Here is a 24,072-nt window from a genome sequence, read left to right on the forward strand (position 1 = left end):
GGCAAGAGGGAAAAAAAACCAGAGGTCATCCCTGGAAGTTATATGAGAGTATGGTGAAGAGGGGTGTAAGGAGTAGATTTTTTAATTTTTTACAATGAGAATTGTCAGTGACTGGAATGCATTACCAGAATGTGTTGTTAATGAAAGGAGTGTTAAGAATTTTACAATTCGATATGATAAATATGTTGTCAGTAAAATTAACTTCCCACAATGAGTCTGCTGACTCCATGGAGGGCGTAATAATAAAACTTGAACAACATAACGTTTTAGTTGTGTATTGTGGTGATAACTTTTCTCTTAATGATATTTTTTGTAGTGAAAGCAGACTAGTGTGGCTAGTGTTGCCAAATGAAAATTACTAAAAACAGCTAAATCTAAAAAAAAAAGAGCTAAAAAGGGGTTAAAAATAAAAATTGGAAGCTAAAATTTTAAAAGTAGTATCTGATACTTTTAAGTTACTGTATTCAAGTTGAAGTGATACTTGCATATAAGTGGCTAAATACATCTTCCATGTGGTCTTCTGTGCTTAATTCACCCACATTTTCACTTAGCTTGACCATTGTTCCGATATTACTCGGTGTAGAAGCTGGTAAATGATAGTCTGTACAGCACCTGTTGTTACGCCTGAGGCCATACTTGACTGACAAAATAGCTGTCAGCATTGGCAATTCCATCTTGTTTCTTAATTTAGTTTTAACTACATTCATGGAACTAAAAATTCGTTCAATTTCTGCATTAGAATTTGGAAGTATTAATAAATTTATTGCACACTGAGCAATTTCTTTAAATGGATTCATTCCAGATGCATCTTTATATTCTCGTACTTCAGTCCAGAATAGGTCAGTGTTTTCTATATTTGTCCATTTATTTAAGTGGATAGTATTGTACTGGTATTCAGCAGCAGCAACATCTTTTTCTGTTTTCAGCATTATTTCTAAGACAGGAGTAGCAGGTTCTTTTATATGTTTTAGGATATTGTCAACAGAAAAAGAAGACATCATTCTTAAAATATTCAAGTTTTCAGGTAACCTTTGCTTAAGCTGTTTGAAGAGACCGAGAAGAAACTGTCTTGCTCTACTTCTAAAATTTCGCTCATCATTTTGCGTTATTTTCTTTTGTATCATCAACTCTGGAATTTTTCTTTCAAATCTGTAACCAAGATTTGGACTGGGATCCAAATAGTCATCAATCTCTGACTCTAGAGGGTCGACTGTGGATGATGGTAGCACTAACATATTAGCAATAGAGCGAATCAAACGAGAAAGGTCTTCAAATAATCTCATCTTATCTGCATTGTTAGATGTGAAAATTTTGTTAACTTGCTGAACTTGAAATAGAACAGGATGCAAAAATAAAAGATACAACAAATTCCTTTCATCTTTGTACATCTCCCACAAAATTTGAGCTTTGCAACATTTCTCAGTCACACTTACGACTTCGAAGTGAGTTTTTAATTCCAACCACTGGCTGAAAATTCTGTCTACTGCAGGTTCAATGGAGAGACCTTGTTGCACAATTGCTTACAATTTTCAGAGGAGCATCATTTTTGTTGATAGTTTGATACACTCTTTGTATGCTGCTTGTCTTGAAAAAGAATGTGAAAACTACTTGTACGTTTCGGCAACAAAAAATTCCAATTTTCCCGGGAGAGATTCTACACAAGTGTGAGACATTGCCAGTTGTAATGAATGGCATACACATCTAATTAAAATTAAGGTGGGAATATATGCCTTCAGTTGTTCATAAACGCCATTATTGACACCAACCATAACACTGGCATTGTCTGTGAGATTGTAATGAGATTTTTAATGGTTTCTTGGTCAAGAGCTTTTTTCAGTGTAGCCACAATACCACTAGTGTCACACTTTTCTAGAACCACCATGCTCAGAAATGTATGCATAATTTTGTTGAATTTCCTGCTATAATAAATGATGGCCATTCCTAAAATCTTATTCTCTGTGATATCATTCGATTCATCTATTAGCAAGCTGAAATTTTCATCTCCAGTATCCGCAATTAGATCTTCTTCAAAATGCTCACTTCGAATATTCTTTACAATTGCAGAGCACTTAGTTCGGTGCATTTTTACCTTTGGCATAATTTGACTGTCTGGGATGATATTTTTGCAAAGATCTACTAGATGATCGCAACTATTGAATGATGAATGACAACAAAGAAATAATGTTAATCTACCTTCAAAGTTCGCAGCCTCATCAGACTTTTTCACAAGCATATTTGTAATAGGAACAGCCTTATATGGAACTGCAGCAAGATGTTTCTTAGTTTTGCTATACTTTACAAGCTGACAATATTTAGTAGCTATGTCACATCTGCAAAACTTATAGTGGCCTTTTGTAGCGTCACCAGGAACTTCACAACCATTTACTAAACATTCCCATTTGCAACCACTCCCTCCTAAATTTTTGCTTGTAAGCTTTATTTTTCTCTTTGCTCATTTTTGAAGAATGGTATACAACTCTTTACTGCAACGAATTACGATCAGTCTTTGAAAACTTCCCACTCACTATCGTAACTACCAACCAGAAGTGCAAAGACTAACTTGTAGCGATGCTATCAACTTTAAAATGAAAAAATGGCAGACTGTAGGGCCATGTGACTGACTGACGTCATCATGCATTTGAAACGTATACGATGCTCATACCAACCGTGCAATACAATTCCTTATCAAATGCAAACATCTGGAAAACTTTTAAAACAATTTCTTTAACAGGAAGTTATAAAAACAGCTAAAAAGAGCTGAAACTAGTTCTGAAGGAGCTAGATTTGGAGTTAGGTGCTAGATTAAAAATTTTGGAGCTAGGGAAGGAAAAAAAAGAGTTAGATCTAGCTCCAAAAGAGCTAAATTGGCAACACTAAGTGTGGCCATAGATATTATAAAAATTAGAAGTTTCTCGCTTACATTTTTGATGGGATGCCATATCCCTCTGATTACTAAAAGCATTTCTGAAAGGTGATAACAAATGGTGATAACAAATAAAATTATTATGGTGAAATATCTGCTTGTTACTCAAAACTGCACATGTGAAAACAGAATGCAGGTGCAAATATAAACTATAAGTGTCCCTTTTGTTTTTTACTTCTATGGGTCATTTTGAAAGGGTATGTTAACTGTTTACATGGATAACACAATGAAATATATATATATATATATATATATATATATATATATATATATATATATATATATATATATATATATATATATATATATATATATATATATTTTAATATTTGCTTAATGTGTGTAAGCATTTTAAAAAAAAAGTTACATGCTCTTTTACATAAAGCTTCAAGAAATTTTGTCTTCAAAATTTGTCTTTCATGAAAATTCAAAATAAATAAATAATTGTTATTATTGCAGTATAGAGCTGACAGACTTCAATTTATCATAAGTAAGATTTTATAATAGAGGATATTAAGGGTTCATCAATATAAAATAGGGATAGATCCATAATGTTCTCCATTTTAACAAAAATGAAAAATAAATTTCAATTTGATATGCATGTGATATTACTTATAAATATCAAATACTCTCTATGAAATCAGTTAACCATTATACATTATCTTCAATTTTGTAAATAAATCTTCAGAAAAGAAAGCACTTTATGTGCTTCCACTTACTGTTGGTCAACCAACATGTTTTTGAATTATGGCAAGTAGATTATTAGAGTGAAACTCCTAGATTTCTTGTAGTTTGTTCTAGAAACTAATTGATAAGCATTATGTTTTTTTCAATGCATTAACATTCATTAATGGTTCTTTTGTTTACTGTTTCTTATAGTGGTTATGGTGTGTACAGCTGTGTTCATGAGAAACTGTATACCATTAAGCAAGACTGCCAGGGCTCTAGATGTGAAGACATAAATGCTCTTATTGACTTGCAGAAGGTAAGCTCATCAAAAATATGGTCTGCATCAATACATCATAAACTTTTCTGATAACTTATTGGTGGAAAACAAGTGAATTAACACATCAGTATAATTATAAATTTAAATACATTATAATATCGGAATAAACTCACATAAAATATTATTTTATTGGTATAATTTTCACCTAAGTATCAAAAAGTCATCTTCAATACATATAAAAATTCTAATTGAAGAATAACTGACAATTCCAAAAGGCACCACCTAAATTGCTAATGTAAGATAACTAAAAACTTATATATACACAATTAAATAAATTAAAGTTTGGAATGATTAACTGATTTAAAAAGCTACCTCCTACAAAGGGGATAAACGTAGACCATTGGATCTGTTTAAGTTAGTTATGCATTTTGGGATAAATAGATTACAAGCTGTGTAACACATTGATAGAACTGTTCTCCATGAAATGATAGAGTCCATAAGGTCTACATATGGAGGAGGGAGAATGAGTAGGATAATTCAGGCATTGGACGTTTTGGTACACCAAGCCCAAATATGGGAGCAATAAACCATGGCTTTGTAGACTGGGACTTTGTATAGAGTTAGCAGCTGCGAAGGTGTGAAGTAGTGTCTTGTGCAAAAAAGTACATTAAGTTTTTGGCAGCTGCAGAAGCTATAGTTGAAATATGGTTATGCCAGGAAAGATCAGAGAAGCACGTCAGTCCAAGAAGAGCAATCTGATCATGTTTCGATATCTTTATATTACTGAAGGGGGGGGGGGGAAGAGATGTAAACTTTCTTGTGAGAGACCAGACAGAACTGAGTTTTGGTGGCATTGACGTTTACAAGGTTGTCCTTGCCCTACTGGGATATATCTAGGAGATCTGAGTTTAGATTCCTAGTCATGGTAGATCTTCAGGATTCTAACACTTGCACACTAGAAAGTTTGTTGAATTCAAAGGAGAAATGGAGTGTAATGTCAACAGCCAAGCTATGGATAGGATTGGAAGTCTGTGAGAGCACGTCATTTATATACAAGAGGAAAAGAGTGGATGAAAGAACAGAATCCTGGGGTACTCCTGCATTGGTGGGGAGAGTAAACCATATACCATGACACATAGTGAGTGACCAGTGAAAAAGTTGGCGATCCAGTTGCAGAGTGAGGATGGCAGACCATAGGATGTGAGTTTGGTGAGTAGGCTCCTGTGCCAAACCTGATTAAATGCATTTGAAATGTTGAGGGCAACCATGTTAGTTTCTCCAAATTTCTCCTTAGCCTGAGTCCATAGTTGGGTGGTGAATGCAAGAAGTTCAGCTGTAGATCACAAGTATCAGAATCCATACTACCGGTTGCTGATCAGCTGATATGGCTCTAGGTGGTTCAAGAGTTGGTTGTTGATGACCTCCATAATTTTTGAGAGAACAAAAGTGAGAGCAATTGGACGGTAGTTTGTTGGTTGAATTTTATCACCTTTTTTTGGGATGGCTAGATGTGGACCTGTTTCCATATTTTAGGGTAGATGCCAGTTGAATAGGACAGATTGAAGAGGCGATACAGGATAGTTGTTAGTTATGGAGCACAATTTTTTAACACAATAGGTGGGATACCATCAGGACCACATGCCTTGTTTGTGTTCAGGTTATTATGATTCTTCAGATTACAATTTGTTGGAAGACTAAGGGAGACATGAAGGGAGCCATTCTTTGTGGAGTGGAGGGAATTTTGCACAGGTCATCAATGCAGGAATTGGAAAGAAGAGTGATGCCAGTAAGCTGGCCTTGTCTTTTGGTGAGGTGACAACAGTATCATTAAGGGTGTGAGCGTGACAGAAACCTGGGTGGGCAAAAGTTGTGCCCAATGGACAAGACAAGGGACCAGAAGCATCGACTGCCATTTAGGCAGGAGGCAAGTTTGCAACATTTTGTGCTTTCAAAGTCTGACATTGAAAAGGCACAGGGAGAGGAGATCTTGAAAGTAGCAATGAATGTGTGTATGAAGATGGAGTATATTGCAATATGGGTGGGAAATTTGAGACCAAGCAAATATATGTGGTAAGTGGTGATAAAGGTGATTGGGCAGGTGTGGTGGATAAATCACAACCAACAAGTTGCTTGGAAAGAACTAGTTATAAACACCTAAAAAGGAATTACTGTGTTTGTTTACAAATGCCAAAAGTATCAGAAATAAGGGATATGAAATGGTTTCACTAATTGAATTTATTCACCCCAAAATCATTGGAGTAAGTGAAACATTGTTGAATGAAGATGATATTCTAACAGGAATAGAAATGGAAGGATAGAGTATTTTTTGTGAGGATAGAAAGGACAAGAAGGGAGGGGGGGGGAGTGCTGCTTATGATAGCAGGGGAATTATGTCCACATAAAATAGACATGAAAAAGAAAAGTAGTGGCAGTGGTTATGAGCCAGTGTGGTGTAGTATGGAGGTTGACAGGAAAATATTTAGTCGTATGTTACTATATGCCCAGAAATATGGAGAATGTTGATGAAGAAACATATAGACAACTTAGATTAGTGAACAAGGGAAGGATAATTATCATGGATGATTTTAATTATGGCAGTATAAATTCGAATGAGGAGAGAGCATTTTGGGAATAAGGAAAATGAATTTCTCTAGTTCTTGAGAGATATCATTTCATCTAATCATTTTATCAGTTGCGAGTGAGGTTTCACACTTTCCTCCAGTAGCTAAGAGTGATATGAAGTGATCATCTTGGTTGTGGCTAGCCATATGCAGATTTTTGTGAGGAAAGGATATATGTGGAATTATAAGGCTGGTGATTATGACAAGCTTACGTGGAATTGAGCGGTAAGGAAATAAATGCTGCTTAGAAACTGACAAAAAAATGCATAATAGCATCAATATGTGAATATATTCCAAAGATCAAAAGGCTGAATAAGGTAGGTAGGTGTAAAATAGATGAGCTTAAGCATGAAATATGAAAGAAGATGATACTTTGGAGGCAGTACAAGATGAATAATGATAATAACACTGGCCAACAAAAAAAAAAAAAAATTTCTGCTGATTATGATCAGACACTTGTTTTTTACTAATTTGGGTGTGCTGATTTCAAATATCAAACCCATTTTTCTCTATCACGTCAGGTTTTTCCTCTATGACATTTTCTGTTTGCTAATTTGTAAGTTTTTGATAGTTTTTAGGAGGCAGTACTATTTAGAGGATCAAAAAAATCGATTTTTTAATATTATTTTCTAAAAGTATATACTTTTAAAAATCTGTTCCTAACTTTTTATCAAGACATTCGAAAAATTCCCGAAGATATAGCCTATTATTCAAAGCAGTGTGCAGATCAGAATCGGAGCACTCACTGCTCTCGCTTGTTAGTAAACGAATAAATGCGTAAGAACCTGCAACGGCACGTACTGGTGTGTTGAATGCGAGAGAGGCCGATAACCGACCTAATACATTTAGTAGAAAGTATTTTACCTTGGGTATAGTAAATGTTAAAGTTACCAAGCTATTTTAAACCTGGTTTTACTCCATTTCCCAAGTAAGCAAACAGACAAACAAGTCAATTTTGCGCCTGCAAGTGTTGCAAGTCTAGCTGATCCTACAGGTAGATGGTAACTTGTTCTGGTAAAATACTTATGAGCTCTGTATTACTAAAATCTTGGTATTTTTAGCCTGGCTCCCACTGATGAGACCTCAGTAAAGGTCGAAACCAGTCTGGGTAGTGGCCCCCTTGCCTTTAATACAAAACATCATACATCTCCTCTAGGAGATGTGCTTTGCATTAAGGGTAAATATTAAGATTAGTGATCAGAGCTTATACTAGTTTTACCATGAGTTGCCTTTGTCTTGCAACACTTGCAGGTGCAAACTTGACTTGTTTGTCTGTTTGCTTACTTGGGAAATGGAGTAAAACCAGGTTTAAAATAGCTTGGTAACTTTAACATTTACTAATACATTTAGGTGATGAAAAGTAGGCGATGACGACTGCCTGAAACAAATGAATGCTATATGCATCATAGCGGACAAAGAACGATCGAAATCAGTCAATCGTTAATCGATTGTGAAAGTATGATGAGCGCTTATAACGTTTCAATAAAGTCTCTGTTTTTTTTTTGTCTTGTTAATTGCATGTTAGTCGGCAGTGAAGAAAATACATCATGTCTACTACTCGAAATTGTGTCAATAGTATAGATTCCTTCTGCTACATTTGTGGCAGCTTTACTGTTCCCAGTCAAAGACAAATATCACTGATTTCGTTAAGAAAGTGTACTTTGCATACTTTGATGTAAAAATTGCAGATCAGGACAAGTCATGGACTCCAAATAAAGTGTGTAAGTCATGTGTAGAAAATTTACGACAGTGGAGCAAGGGAAAATGCCAAAAATTAGCTTTTGGCATTCCAATGATTTGGCGTGAACCGAAAAATCACATAGATGATTGCTATTTTTGTTTAGTTCAGACTTCTGGTTATAATAAAAAGAATAAGAAAAAAATTGTGTATCCAAATCTCGACTTAGCAATTCGGCCAGTTGCTCATTCCAATGAAATAGCCATGCCAATTTATAAAGGACTTCCTTTACTTGAGAACAAGCATGATCAGGATATGCCAGATGTTCTTAAGGAGCAAGACCCGGATGTTCATTTAGACAATGAAAATTTAATTTCTAGTTCTGGACCGCAACGTTTTACTCAAGTAGAATTGAATGACTTAGTAAGAGATTTGGGCCTATCAAAGGAATCATCGGAATTGTTAGCTTCAAGATTAAATGAAAAAAACTTACTGGAGCAAGATACGAAGATAACTTTTTATCGTAGCAGGGAAGTAATCTTGTACAATATTTTAAAAACGAGTGTGGGTTTGTTTACTGTAACAGTGTGTCAGGTTTACTAACTGAAATGAGTGTTGTACAATATCATCCAAATGAGTGGCGTTTATTTATCGACAGTTCAAGCAGAAGTCTCAAGTGTGTCTTACTACACAATGGGAATGTATATGTCTCAATTCCTATTGGCTATTCAGTCCACTTAAAGGAAACATATGAGGACATTAAAAAGGTTCTGAAGTTATTAAAATATACAGACCATAACTGGATCATCTGTGTGGATCTTAAAATGGTGAACTTTTTACTTGGCTTTCAAAGAGGATATACAAAGTTTCTGTGTTTTCTATGCTTCTGGGATAGTCGAGCTAGAAACCAACACTGGAGTCAGAAACATTGGCCTCTTAGAATATCCTTAAATGTTGGAGAACAGAATGTTATAAATCAACCTTTAATCGACAGAGAAAAAATCATTTTTCCATCTCTATACATCAGACTAGGTCTTATGAAGCAGTATGTTAAAGCTTTAGATTTACAAGGTGACTATTTCCAATACATATGTGAAAAATTTCCACGACTTAGTTATGAAAAAATTAAAGCTGGTGTATTTGATGGACTGCAAATTAGAACTTCAATTTCATCAACTCTATGAACGAAATTGAGAAAGAGGCCTGGACTTCATTTACAATGGTTGCGAATAATTTTCTTGGAAACAAAAAAAGCATGCACTTACAAAGATCTAGTGGAAACAATGCTTGAAAATTTCCAGCGCCTAGGTTGCAACATGAGCATAAAGCTTCATTTCCTATACAGAATGTATAGGAAATGAATTTTGATAGATTTCCCGAGAATTTAGGTGCTGTAAATGCTGAACAAGGCGAAAGATTTCATCAAGACTTAAAAACTATGGAAGATCAGTACCAAGGAAGATGGGATTCTCACATGATGGCCGACTACTGTTGGAGTATTCAAAGGGATTGCCAAAACAGAACACACAGCAGAAATTGCTACAAACAAAAATTTATTCCCTGAAACTCATGTGCAAGTAAAATTGTTATTTTTTTATAAATATTCTTGTAATTTTTAATGAATATTGTTAAGTAGTTATGTATCTAATTATCGGCCTCTCTCTCGCATTCAAAGCGCCAGTACTTGCCATTGCAAGTTCTTATGCATTTATCCGTTTACTAACAAGCGAGAGCAGTGAGCGATCCGATTCTAATCTGCGCACCGCTTTGAATAATAGGCTATATCTTCGGGAATTTTTCGAATTTCTTGATAAAAAGTTAGGAACATATTTTTAAAAGTACATACTTTCAGAAAATAATATTAAAAAATCGATTTTTTTTTTTGATCCTCTAAATAGTACTGCCTCCTTAAAACTATCAAAAACTTACAAATTAGCAAAAAGAAAATGCCATAGAGGAAAAATCTGACATGATAGAGAAAAATGGGTTTGATATTTGAAATCAACGCACCCAAATTAGTAAAAAACAAGTCTCATATAAAAGTCAGCAAAAATTGTGTTGGACTGTGTAATCAGTTACATGAAGAGTATAAAGAACAAGCCAGGAGAGTGACTCAGTACAGACAACAGGTGTGAAGTACAAGTAGAAATTGACAAATCTGGCTAAGAAAAACCCCAGAGAGCTATCTGGCAAGTAGAAGGAAGAATGATCATGGTAAGATGATGCTAATGGATGAAAATGGCAGAATGGTAACTGCTGCAGAAGACATTGTTGAGGTATTCAGTGATCAATTCAAAAGGGTGTTTCATCCTGATCAGGGTGGAATCATGAATAACTTGAATGTAGAGGACATAGGAGAGGATGGATTAATTGGGAGTAAGCAGGAGGTATATGAGGAAATAAATAACCTGATGTCAATAAGGCGATAGGATTTCATGATGCATCGCCATGCATCTTAACAGAATGTTCCAGGGAATTGGTATACTTGTTGAAAAAAGTCTTACAACATATGCACTGGTTCCAAGGGAGTGGAAGGAGGGCAAAATTGTTCCACTGCATATAGGTGGCGATAAGGCTGTAACTTCAAATTATAGGTCAATCTATATATATGGAGTTCTGGTGAAGTTACTGGAGAGATTGGTGAGAAGTAGGATACAGAAATGGGTTGATAACAGCAGTAGTATTCTCTGTGGTTATCAGCATAGGTTTGTTAAAAGGAGAACATATTTTACTAATTTACTTATGTACTATGACAAGGTAACATAAACCCTTGACAGGGAAGATGCATATACAGTGCTGTACTTGGATTTTGCAAAAGCTTTAGATAGACTGTCACACAACAAACTGTTAAATAAATTGAAACATGGGATTGGATAACAGACTTCCGAGTTGGATCAGTGACTGGCTGTCAGATAGGTATCAGAAAGTTGTTTATGGGGATGCAGTATCTCGAAAGAGGAAAGTCACTAATGGTGTACTGCAGGGGTCAGTGGGACCATTGTTGTTTAATTTGTATGTTAATGATATTGGAATGGATTTAACTAGTGATATGCAAATGATGCAAAATTGGGTAGAGCAATGCAGAGTCAAGTGGATGTTATGGCCTTACAGGAGGACTTGAATAGATTGCATGAAGGGGAAGGTGAGTGGAACTATCAGTTCTATGTTCCAAAGTGTAAGGTTTTGAGATTTGGTAAGCAACGATGGGATGCAAAATATATGCTTGTTGGAGAAACTTTAAAGGAAGTAAAGGAGATGAGAGATCTAGGGGTGATGGTTATCAAGGACATGATATTCAGGGGCCACAATGCACAAGTTGTGAAAAAAACATCATGTCGGATAATGGCAATGATGCGAAATTGACATGCAGAAATAGGTGTGATGCCATTGTATAAGTCCTTGATTAGGCCTTATATGAATTATTGTGCACATATTTGTTTCCTGGGTTTTCATGAAGAGGAGGGGGGGGGGAATATGATTGAGACATGTAAGCTAATCTGGGGTTGTTATCAGGAAGAGATTTTTCATAGAATGGGAGAGTGAATTAGAGCAAGAGGCCATCGCTGGAAACTGTATAAGGAGAGTGTGAGCAGAAGAGTGAGGAGAAGGTTCTTTACATGGAGATCGGTTGGTGAGTGGAATGCATTCCCTGAGTGTGTGGTGAATGTAAACACATTGAATCAGTTTAAGGCACTTGGATGAGCACTGTGTGCAATAGTGTGTACTTCCCACAGATGATAATAATAATATAAAATACATGCTTGTATGTTTATAGCCCAGCTCAGGAAAGACACCACAGGAATGGAAATAATGTATCTTAGTTCTGTTGTACTAGGGTGGTGCAATAAGCAGTGTGTCTAACTATGATCTGTCGGTATCTCTGGAGTATAGGTTTTAAAGAAATTAGTAAGAACTTCTATAAAGATATGTTTTGATAGACAATCTATACTTTGTAAAAAAACAGCATGGTTATTAAAAGGAGGTCATGTCTGAGCAATTTGTTCATATTTTATAATCATGTTATGTCTCACTTGGATAAATGGAATGGGTATGATATGATACTGTTGGGCTTTTCTATGACATTTGATAGGATACCACATGAAAGGCTGTTGCATAAACTGGAATATAAATTATTGACTTGGATAAGTGAAGTTAATTGACAAGCATCAGAAAGTGTTATGTGGTGGTGTGAATCTGCTAGCTTTAAAGTGACCAGTGATGTACCCGGGTATCAGTCCTTGGAACATTGTTGTTCAATCTATATATTAATGATATTGGGATGGAAGTGACAGGTGAAATTTAATTGTTTGCTGATGATCAAAGATAGGCATAGAATGTGGGCAAATGATAATGGCTCTCGATTCAATGTTAGTAAGTGTAAAGTTGTGCATTTTGGCATAATGAGATATCCAATGGCATATTATATTGATGGGATTATGCTACAATAAACTGATGCAGCTAGAGATTACAGCATTATGGTGGATAGGAATTCAAATTTTCAATTTTACATAGCAAAAATTGGAAATACAATGCAGGGGATAATTGCAATTGAAATGAACATTGGCATGCAGGGATAAAGAAGTCATTTTGACCACACCTGGACAGATTTGGTCTCCTGGGTTAGGAGGTGATAAATGAACTATGGAAAGGTTGCAAAGAAGAGTTTCAAAGATTATAACTGGATTATGTAATATAGATTATGATGACACATTGAGAGTATGTGGCCTGCAGACTATGGTAAGCAGCAGAAAGAGGATTCATATGACATAAGTCTATAAACTTCTGAGAGAGGGTGTTATAAGATACTGATTGATGAAATTTTTCATTATATGGAAGGTTAGAAGAAAATATGGGATATCTATGGAAGTTAATATGCACAGTTCGTAAAGGGATAGAACTAGATTTTTCTTTCATAAAAAAGTCGGTGAGTGAAACACTTTGCCTGATGAAGTGAAAAGAAAAGACTAACCTCCTGGCATCAGTTCTTCAACTGTTGTAAAGATGACCAAAACTAATCATTCCCCAATCCATTATACCACATGACTTCACTGATTTTTGCTAGAAAGATCCTTGCCCCCCCCCCAACTTGACTCAAAATTTTCTCTACAGAATTAATGTATATGCTGTATTGTCAATGCAAGCTGATATTTTGTCCATTGCAAAAACAAGAGATAAAAGTCAGCTATTAAACTATTGTTCCACTGCCCTATCCAGTCCTCTTGAAAACAATGGAGAAAGTCATCAACAACCAACTTGGAGGGCTTTAATCTAATCGACAAGCTCAGATGTTGGACATTATTAATAACATATTTTAATGGTATTACAATATGAAACAAACTACATTATAAAATATGTTTGTTAACTGGCTTATATTTTGCTAGTTTTCAAATTAGCACCACCATACTTTCTAAGGTTAGGAAAATGCTGATGCTAAAAATAATCTTTCTGATCTGTAACAATGTCTATATAGCACATTGTTTGTCTTCCATCTAATCCCATATGAAGGGATGTTCAATGTAGTGTCTGTCAGTCCAGACTTGCCATAATAATTATAGTGAATGTATTTCTTTGTTCTTCAAGGCATATGTTAACAGAGCTTCTTTTCTGTTCATTGTGGGCTAAATCACAATAGTCACAGGGACTTTCATATTCCTGGATATGCTAGAGGATGGAGTTTATCCTTAGGAAAGCAGATCAAAGTTGCTAATTTGACATACAGTTTGAATGTGGTATGAAGATTATATTTTATTAATACTTTGGCTATATTTTCAGATGTACCTTGGGTATGTTCACCAACACTAATTTTGGCACCCCTGCTTTAAAACAGTTTCTTAGCCAACCTCTAAACCTTTCCAGGCTTGTCCAAGCTGTAAGGCTTATCAAATAAAGAAAATGGTCTACTGACCAAGCTACTGTCTTATGATCTGTCTTTTGTTCTTTGCCATTGGGGCTCTAGTTTCCTCTTTAGCCATTTAATAATGTATTTCATGATGAATAATTTCCTCACCAATGCCAGATTATCCCAGAGTTCTGTACTTGCATTCATGCTCTTTCTCCTATGCATTAATGATACTGTTTTCCATAATCCATTACATGCCATTACTTTTCTTTATTTGATAAGCCTTACAGCACTAAAAACATTCCAGGTTTCAAGATCTTCCAATGCCTTAAATACTGATCTCTTTGGCATATATAGGACAGACAAGTAAACTCCCATGCAAATAAAACAGTTATCGGAAGATATCTCCTCATGTTGACTTACATCTCAAGCCTTTCCTATCACATCAGTAGTATCCTTGGATTTCAAAATGCATGCCGTTCCTTCCTGAAGAAATGATTATTCATATGTACAACTACTATTATTATATAAATCCCAAATTTATCCATCCTTAGAATACTGTTCTCAAATCAGAGATCTATAAATGCTTGATGCTGTCCAGAAACGAGCAGTCTACTGAAGATTATAAAGAGACCACTCTTCTCTCTCTCTCTCTCTCACACACACACACACACACACACACACATCCCCTTTCCCCAGACATACTCCTATCACTTTCTCATAGATATTCTTGCACTGCTTTAATGAACTGGTCACCATCATTTGTCCATTTCCACTCAGAATATTAAAACACAATCAGCTACTAGTTAAAATCCAAACTTCAAACGTACTGAAACAACGTTTAATCCTACTCCTTCATTCTACCTATCTTTGGTCTTGGGCACAGTATTCCACAGACATTTACTCAGGATTATGACCTCCAGTCTGAGAAACAGGTTTCACTCTTTCTTTCATATGGTAGCATTAGTGTTTTTATAAACTTTGTGATCTTTTGGGTTGGGTTTATGTATATAATGGACTTTCACCATAGAAAATACAGTGAACTCATTCACTGTAACAAACTCTAGTAATTCATTATTAGCAGATTTGCTAATAGTGAATTTCATATACCATTTATCCACTATAACCAAATACTACTTTGGTCCTTATGATTTTGCTGTCATTAGAGTGAACTGTATGTGTGTGTGTGCATGTGTGTATCAGTGACGTCATGTGCCCATTTAGGTTGGGTGTGTTGTCATATGGCTTATGCAGCCTGCTCTACAAAATTCACATCAATTTGAACATATGATTCCATTTTTATTGATGTATGAAAGATTTAAGAGTGCATAGTGCATCAATGCTCATCTTAATTGGTCCAATGTAATTAATTGTAGGATAACTTTGAATACTTTAATTTATCAATTAATATAATTTTAAATATGGAAAGCATAAAGGTCAAATGAACAACAGCTATGCTTGATGTAGAAGGTATTTTACCTTGGGTATAATAAATGTTAAAAATACCAAGCAATTTTAAAAATGGTTTTACTCCATTTCCCAAGTAAGCAAACAGACAATAAGTCAAGTTTGCACCTGCAAATGATGCAAGTCTAGCTGATCCTACAGGCAGTGCAAGACCAAGGCAACTCGTGGTAAAGGTGGCATAAGCTCTGATCACTAATCTTAATATTTACCCTTAATGCCAAAACACTCCAAGAAGGGGATGCATGATGTTTTGTATTAAAGGCAAGGGACCACTACCCAGACTGGTTTCGACCTTTATTGAGGTCTCATCAGTGGGAGCTAGGCTAAACATATATCAAGATTTAGTAATACAGAGCTTATAAGTATTTTACCAGAACAAGTTGCCATAAGGTGTTTTAAACCTTATTAAATAAAAATCTCTGGAGGAGATATAAATGTAGAAGGTATTTTACCTTGGGTATAATAAATGTTAAAAATACTAAGCAATTTTAAACCTGGTTTTACTCCATTTCCCAAGTAAGCAAACAGACAAACAAATCGAGTTTGTACCTGCAAGTGATGCAAGTCTAGCTTGTATAAACCAGGTTTAAAATTGCTTGGTATTTTTAACATTTATTATACCCAAGGTAAAATACCTTCTACATTTATATCTCCTCCAGAGATTTTTATTTAATAAGGTTAAAACACCTTATGGCAACTTGTTCTGGTAAAATACTTATAAGCTCTGTATTACTAAATCTTGATATGTCTAGCCTAGCTCCCACTGACGAGACCTCAATAAAGGTCGAAACCGGTCTGGGTAGTGGTCCCTTGCCTTTAATACAAAACATCATGTATCCCCTTCTTGGAGATGTGTTTTGGCATTAAGGGTAAATATTAAGATTAGTGATTAGAGCTTATGCCACCTTTACCACGAGTTGCCTTGGTCTTGTACTACCTGTAGGATCAGCTAGACTTGCATCACTTGCAGGCGCAAACTTGACTTGTTTGTCTATTGCTTACTTGGGAAATGGAGTAAAACCAGGTTTAAAATTGCTTGGTATTTTTAACAGCTATGCTTGATGCTCGTCATTTATGTGAGATGCACAAAGTATTTACGCTTCGTGGTGAGATTAGATTATCGTTGGCAAATATTAAAGTGAGACATGGATAATGGGAATTTTGATATGATTTTTAAATGCATCCATATTAATATGCACAAAAATCGGAAGAAGTAATCACTTGGGAAATTAATTTTTTTTCTGTAATGAACAAATTAATGCTGAAATAACTCATTTTACTTACTTACTTATACACAGGTTCCGACCTCATTTGACTATAATCATACAACCTGTGAAAGCTAAGACAGAAAATGGGACATTCAGTATATCATCAACACTGTTTCCCATTGTAAATAAGGGCCAAAAAAAAGTCATAAATTATTTATAGAAATGCTGAATATATATTAAAAACTTGTCTATATCTGTGTCATAAACACGTCAGTTCACACTTCACGCACATAAAACAGACGAAACTCTGAAAACAAAAACAGCGTCTCATGACAAATGACAACGTTCAATTGGATTTCTTCACACAATAACCAGTCACAACTGCTAATGATTACTGGGTGCTATTGTCTCCGCACACACTCTGCCTTCCATTAGTTGTTTGGAGATATGTACACTCACACAAAGACACATCCTAGTGAAGCAGCCATTGTCATTGGAATTGTTAAAGAGGGAGGATCTATTTATGTCACTGATTTCAATTAGTATCTATAGATTAAACATTTGAATGAAGTTCTTCACTTTTGGATATGATTTTCTTTTCAAATGCTTTTAATTAAAGGTAAGTTAACTCATCTCATATGGATGTATCATTTTTCATCCTGGAAAACCTGTAGTTTTCCTCCTACAAAACAGACATTTCAGCTGGAATATTAGGATAAATTAAAAAAAAAGGCATAATATGCTATTGTAATAGGCTTAGGTGCTTTCCTCATAATTCTTATCAAATCCAATCTTTTCTTCAAATAAGAATAAAGAGAGCTCTGTGTTAATCTTTCATATAACAGGAAATTGATAATGATAATGAAATGCTTAAAAAGAAAATATTGCAGTTTGTTGTGATATCAGATGTGGTTGGTAGAGAAAAAAATCTGTTTTGTCTCACAAAATACAGATAAATCAAGTATCTACTATCTTGTTTCATTTAACATGAAATTTTTCACTGATTTTTTAAAAATAAAATCAGATCAGATATGTACGTTGTATTTAATTAATAAATAAATAAAATTATTCAAGGCATGGCAAAGAAATGAACTTGTCATGCATGTTGACAGAAGTAGAAGAAAGTGGAATAAGTTATATTGAAGAGAAAATATTTGGAACCTCTGGAAGCCATGGGATGAAGACAATTAAGTGGTTTCACTTAAAAGAAGAGAGTGTGAGGAATTGTTTTAGGGAGAGGGTGTTAGAGAGGATTTCAGATGGACGGGAAAGTGTACAAGATTGGTGGAAACATAATTCAAAAGTAATCCTGAGCTGTGCAATCCTGAAGGGCTCACTTTAGTGAGTACGGGCATGGCAAACCTGAGGTACCTGATGCTGGACCATGCCTTACTTCATGTAATATACATCTGTTATATTATCTGTAGACTGATCCCTCCCCTTCTTTCTCCTCTTCTTGCTCCTTCCTCCCAATACTATTAGATTATTCGATGGCTAGGGGTGAATCTTTCCTATCTTGCTAAGTCATTTCATCTTATGCAGCCACTGAAGGAGGCAAACTGCCCTCAATAGGTGCCAGTCCCAAGCCCGGATAAATGGCGAGGGTTGACATCAGGAAGGGCATCCGGTCATAAAACTTCACTGCCAGCTCTAGCTATGATCTAATGAGTCAAAGATAAAGTGGTATAAGGGCTAGGACGTACCCCTTTAGCGATGCGCAGCCACATCGCCCTACAGCGATGTGGCTGCAGGGCAATGCTACCGCATCAAGGGCAGGTGCAGTTAAAGAAGCGAGCCCAGCAGGTGAAGAAGATGTTGCGAATGAGAATACTGAATGTTGGAAGCATGACTGGAAGGGGAAGAGAAAGTTGGACATTTTATGTGTGCAGGAGACAAGATGGAAAGGGGGGGGGAAGGCGAAGGAACTGGGAGATGGATATAAATTGTTCTACTCTGGAGCGAATAAAGAGGAAGAAATGGTGTTGGAATTGTGGTGTGTGTGGCAGAATGAAGGGCGAAGTACTGGAAGTAGGTAGAAGGAACGACAGGATCATGCGAATGAAATTGGGTCTTGGAGAAGAGCAAGTGGTCATCTTATGTGTATATGCCCCACAAGTTGGCTGTACAGCAGAGGAGAAAGATGAGTTCTGGAACGTGTTAGATGAAGAAATGAGGGAACTGGAAGAAAACGAGATGGTGATTGTTGGAGAAGACTTGAACGGACACAGAGGGAGACAGAATAGAGACTGTGAAAGGGTGCATTATGGCCATGGAGTGGGAATGATGAACCAGGAAAGAGAGAGGATTGTGGACTTTGCAGTAGCATTTGATCTGCCGATTGTGAACTCGTTTTTCTACAAGAGGGAAGAACATTTGATAACATTTAGAAAGTAACAACAGTTCACAAATTGACTACATTTTGACTTAAAAGAAAACATATTAAGGTTGTGATAAATTGTAAGGTAATTCCAACAGATCAAGTGGCACAGCAACACCGACTACTGTGCGCAGACTTTAAAATAAGATCAAAGATAAGAACCCCTTGAAGCCATTGGATGAAGACAATTAAATGGTTTCGCTTAAAAGAAGAGAGTGTGAGGAATCGTTTTAGGGAGAGGGTGTTAGAGAGGATTTCGGAATGGACTGGAAAGTGTACACGATTGGTGGAAACATAATTCAAAAGTAATCCTGAACTGTGAAATTGAGGTGCTTGGTGAGACATCTGGAAAGATTAGAGAGCAGAAGGAGGATTGTTGGTTGAATAATAATGTACAAGAAGAGAGAAAGCAAGAAGCCAAGAGAGTTGTGGTGAAGGCCATGGCATATCAAGATCTGTATGATCAATTAGAAACAAAGGAAGGACAGAGAATAATTTACCAACTAGCAAAATGTAGAAATAAAGCAGCAAAGGACATCTTACATGTGAGGCAGATCAAAGATGCTGAAGGAAGAGTATTATGGAGGAATGTGGACATAAGAAACAGATGGAGAATATACTTTGAGGGACTTCTGAATGAGGAAAATGTTTGGACTCACAGAGAAGATGGGCAGCCTTCTGAGGAGATGGTGAAGAACATCAGTAGAGTGGAAGTGAAGGAGGCCATTAAGAGGATGAAGAATGGAAAATCGGTGAGTACAGACAGGATTCCAGTGGAGGCATGGAAGGCACTGGGGGAAGAGGGAATTGACCTTCTGTGGGACCTGTTTATGAAAGTTTGCCAACAGGAAAATATACCCGAGGAATGGAGGGAAAGTACTCTTGTCCACATCTACAAGGGTAAAGGGGATGCACAAGACTGTAAGAATTACATAGGAATAAAGTTGATGTCCCACACAATGAAAATCCTAGAAAGGGTTCTTGATAGAAGATTGAGGAAGGAGGTGGAGATTGCAAAGGAACAATTTGGCTTCATGCCAGGTAGATCAATGTCAGATGCTATCTTTGGGTTACGACAGATGATGGGAAAGTTTCGAGAGAAACAACGAGAGCTACATCTGGTGTTTATTGATCTGGAGAAAGCAAAGGCAAGAAGTCTGGAGGTGTCTGAGGGAAAAGACGGTACAGAGAAATATGTCAGGTTGGTGCAGGAGATGTACAGAAATGTGAAGACAAGAGTTTGGACCTGTCTGGGATAGACAGAAAGTTTTCAATTAACAGGTGAATTGCATCAAGGGTCAGCATTAAGTCTGTTTAATATTGTGATGGAGGAGGTGAGAGAAGACATGCCTTGGACAATGTTGTATGCAGATGACATCTTGCTGTGTACAGATTCAAGAGAAGAAGTGGCAGCTAAACTGGAAAGATGGAGGAAAGTACTGGAAGAGAGAGGTATGAGACTGAGCAGAAGTAAGACAGAATATACGTGTTGCAAAGTGGATGGCAGCCATGAGACAGATCTGGAGCCGAAAGGAAATGTCATCAAGAAGGTTATGGACTTTAGATACTTAGGTTGAACTGTGGAAGAGGATAGAAAGCCTGAGATGGAAGTGGGATGCAGGATACAAGTGGGATGGAGGAACTGGAGAGAGAGAGCGATGGCTGGAGTGTTATGCGATAAGAGTGACGATCAATCTAAAAGGCAAAATCTATAAGACAGTAGTGAGACCAGCTATAAAATATGCTATGGAAACTGTGACCCTGAGGAAAAATAGCATCAGCAGGATGGAGGTAGTGAAGATGAGAATGCTTAGGTGGATGTGCGGTGTGACCAGAAAGGATCGTCTGAGAAATGACAATGTGAGGGGAACAGTGAAAGTTACGAACTTAGGAGCAAAGATACAGGAGGCAAGGTTGAGATGGTTTGGTCGTGTAATGAGGAGGGAGGACAAATATGTGGGAAGAAAGGTCATGCAGATGGATGTGCATGGAAGGAGGAAGCATGGACGACCAAAGAAGAGATGGAGGGAGGTGGTAGAAGAGGACTTGAGGATGAAGAGCTTGGATGTGGTGACAGCTGAAGACTGGAGGATGTGGAGGAGAAGAAGAAGAAGATTGAAGAGAAAATATTTCATGAAATGATACATTAGGAACCTCTTTTAAAAATTAAGACATTCTTTATAACTTTATGTAATACTTAGTTGTTCTCTAATAAATTAGTATATTATCAGCTGATCATTATTACCATTGTATTATTTAGTTTAGGATAATGTTTCATGCAATGTTGCATATTATATTAAAAATTCCTTCAGATCATAATGTTTTAAATTTTATTTTATTTTGTTATATTGGTTCAATACAATTAATACTGTTATCATGTAAGAATGCATATCACATAATTTTATATTCAGATTGAAACAGGTTGTTTTCGAGAAAGAATTGAAGAGATACAGTTGAAATTAACTTCTCCAACTCTGGAAAGTAAACAGATGGCTGCTGCTCCATGTATCACTGAAAGTAAAGAAAATAAAGGTAAAGAAAACTTCTTAATTATCAGTATTAAAAATCTTTAATGTGAAATAATCATTATCAAATTTCTGATAATACTCTCAAGAGGTGTACAGGATATTCTGATGGTGCTACCTGATTAAGCTTATATTATTTAACTTCCTGTCACTATTTTCCTCCAAATTAGTCTTATTTGTCTGGTCTCTAACATCGTCAGATCTTATATTTAGGTCTTCTAACTGCATTAGTGTACCTCGATCTTAGTCATTATCCGAGCTTTTTTCCCACCCCTGTCATCGAAGATCTGTTTTGCTAACATTTTCTCCCATTCTTTAAGTGACACTAACAGTGTCAACTTCTTTTCTGATATCTTTAGAAAAGATATCAGAAAAGAAGTGGAGAAATGATAAAATGACTGAGGGAGGTTGGGGAAATGGCAATGAACTGTATACTGACTAATCATCACTGTAGATAAACCTATAGCAAACCATTATATACACATACTATCTCCAGCCATAACTATAGTAATTCTTCCTTACAATTAGAAAGGTCATTCCATATTTTTTTAACCTTATGGCAAAAAATGAATTTCATGTATTTGTTCTCACTCTTTTGTTCTCTGTCAAAATGAAGTGAACGTTTGCTGATAATGGAATTTGTTTATACTTATAATTTGTTGCCTTGGTGTTGCACCACCTTTCCCCAGTCCTGAAGATACTTTCAGGTGCAACTTTGTTTGCTCACACTTCAAACTTTGTTTGGATGAAGGATTAAACTAAACTTATTATAGTCTAACCAAGTGAAAAATAAACTCTCAATAATACATGATGCTTTATTTATTTTCAGTTACAATCTAGAAATTATTGAACAAAGAAACAAAGCAAAAAAACAATAACTTCAGTATAGTATTGGTTTAGTTGTTGTTTTTTGCTTTGTTTCTTTGTTTAATAATTTCTAGATTGTAACTGAAAATAAATAAACCATCATGTATTATTGAGAGTTTATTTCGCGGAGAGTTTATTATCGGAGTTCGTGGTAACTCTCAGATACAGTTTACTATCAAATATAATTTTCGCTTTCGCATTCGACTCTTATCATTCTCATCATCGGACTCGAGTAACAAAATTGCTGAATCTCTTCAACATCTGATGAATTATCCAATCGATATATTTTTTCCAGCCATTTTCAACGGTAAATAATAAAAAAAAAACTAAACCATTATAAAACTGACATTGGAGGTCGCAGTATCTCTCAGATGCAATTTACTATTAACCAATCCACACCATTACATAACACGCGTCAAATCAAAACTGACTACATAAACAGTGTGGAATATCACTCCTAATATATGCATGCGCAGCTACTCATGATCTCCAAGCTGTACACTGGATATGTGTAAGAATATTTATATTAAACAATTTGTTTGTATTTGTTAGATCAGCCGTGCCTCCGCTGGGTTAAGCTGCTCTAATAACCATCAATTCCTCACCATTAAATCTGGACATTAATAAAATTAAACTTTTTTAATTCTTGATTTAGCAGTTAATACAAGTGGGAAAAAATCTTCTGTAGTCATTTATCATTATCGTTTAAGTATTTATTCTGCCATGTTTAAATCTCAAACTATTATATAGGATTTAGTGCATTTCAGTATTGTTTATTGCATCCTTATCCATTTTATTTTATACTAGGTATATATTACACCAATTTTATATTCAATTTAAAATCAGCAAAATTGGAAATTGTTCTTACTTTGATTTAATTCTCTTCAACTTGCACTGTTATGATTTCGTAATACCAACTATTTAATTCTAACTGGAACTAAAACAATCAGAGGGACCATCCTCATTTACTATAAACTTTCATGATAGGTTTCTTTCTATGTCATCTTTAGATCAGCGAATCAAATATGATGATAGATGCCCTAAAAGAATACAGAAAAAAATGTATGAGAATTAAGCCATGTGTAAAAGTGGCTAAACAAAAGTTATAGAAAGACTTGGTAAGCATATAGAATAAAAATATCAGAAAGGTGACAAAATGTGCTAGAGGCTACTGAAAACCCTGCCTCTGTTACCATGAATCACCATAGATTTTAATTCTAGCACTAAAAAGCTAAATTTAACTCCTAATCATGCAAGGGTCTTGCTTATTAAAATCCTGCTCTGCATCAGATTCATTCACTATTTCTGCTCATATTATCTTGGTATTATCTATTATTTGTCACTTTCAATACTATAAGATATATCTTCTACTAAATTGCTTCTATTGAATGTACCAGTTCTCTAGATCAAGCTACTCCTGTTCAATCAGTATTCTTCAGTGATATGATTTCCACATTTAAGTGATATTTCATCATATAATTGGATATCCAGATATCTGTTAGTGGTTTTCATTCTAAGTTTGCATTTAGTATGCTGCACTATTTCAGACATTTCATCATTAAGTATGGCAAAAAATGTACCATACTTTCTCTTAGGTAAGAGAAAGTATGGTACATTTTTT

General features: G+C 35.6%; 1 protein-coding gene across 1 annotated transcript in view; it reads left to right on the top strand.

The window, feature by feature from the left end:
• fab1 (1-phosphatidylinositol 3-phosphate 5-kinase fab1) overlaps nucleotides 1–24,072 on the top strand; it is a 757,444-nt gene that overhangs the window by 411,818 nt on the left and 321,554 nt on the right. Inside the window, exons 26-27 of the mRNA XM_090401892.1 lie at nucleotides 3,803–3,908; nucleotides 21,471–21,591. Coding sequence (XP_090258018.1) covers nucleotides 3,803–3,908; nucleotides 21,471–21,591 — 227 coding nt within the window. The remainder of the gene's footprint in view (nucleotides 1–3,802; nucleotides 3,909–21,470; nucleotides 21,592–24,072) is intronic.

Source organism: Typopeltis vanoorti, chromosome 12 (assembly GCF_054136105.1).
Source record: "Typopeltis vanoorti isolate ZY-2024b chromosome 12, IOZ_Tvanoo_1.0, whole genome shotgun sequence".
Classification (NCBI taxonomy): Eukaryota; Metazoa; Arthropoda; class Arachnida; order Uropygi; family Thelyphonidae; genus Typopeltis; species Typopeltis vanoorti.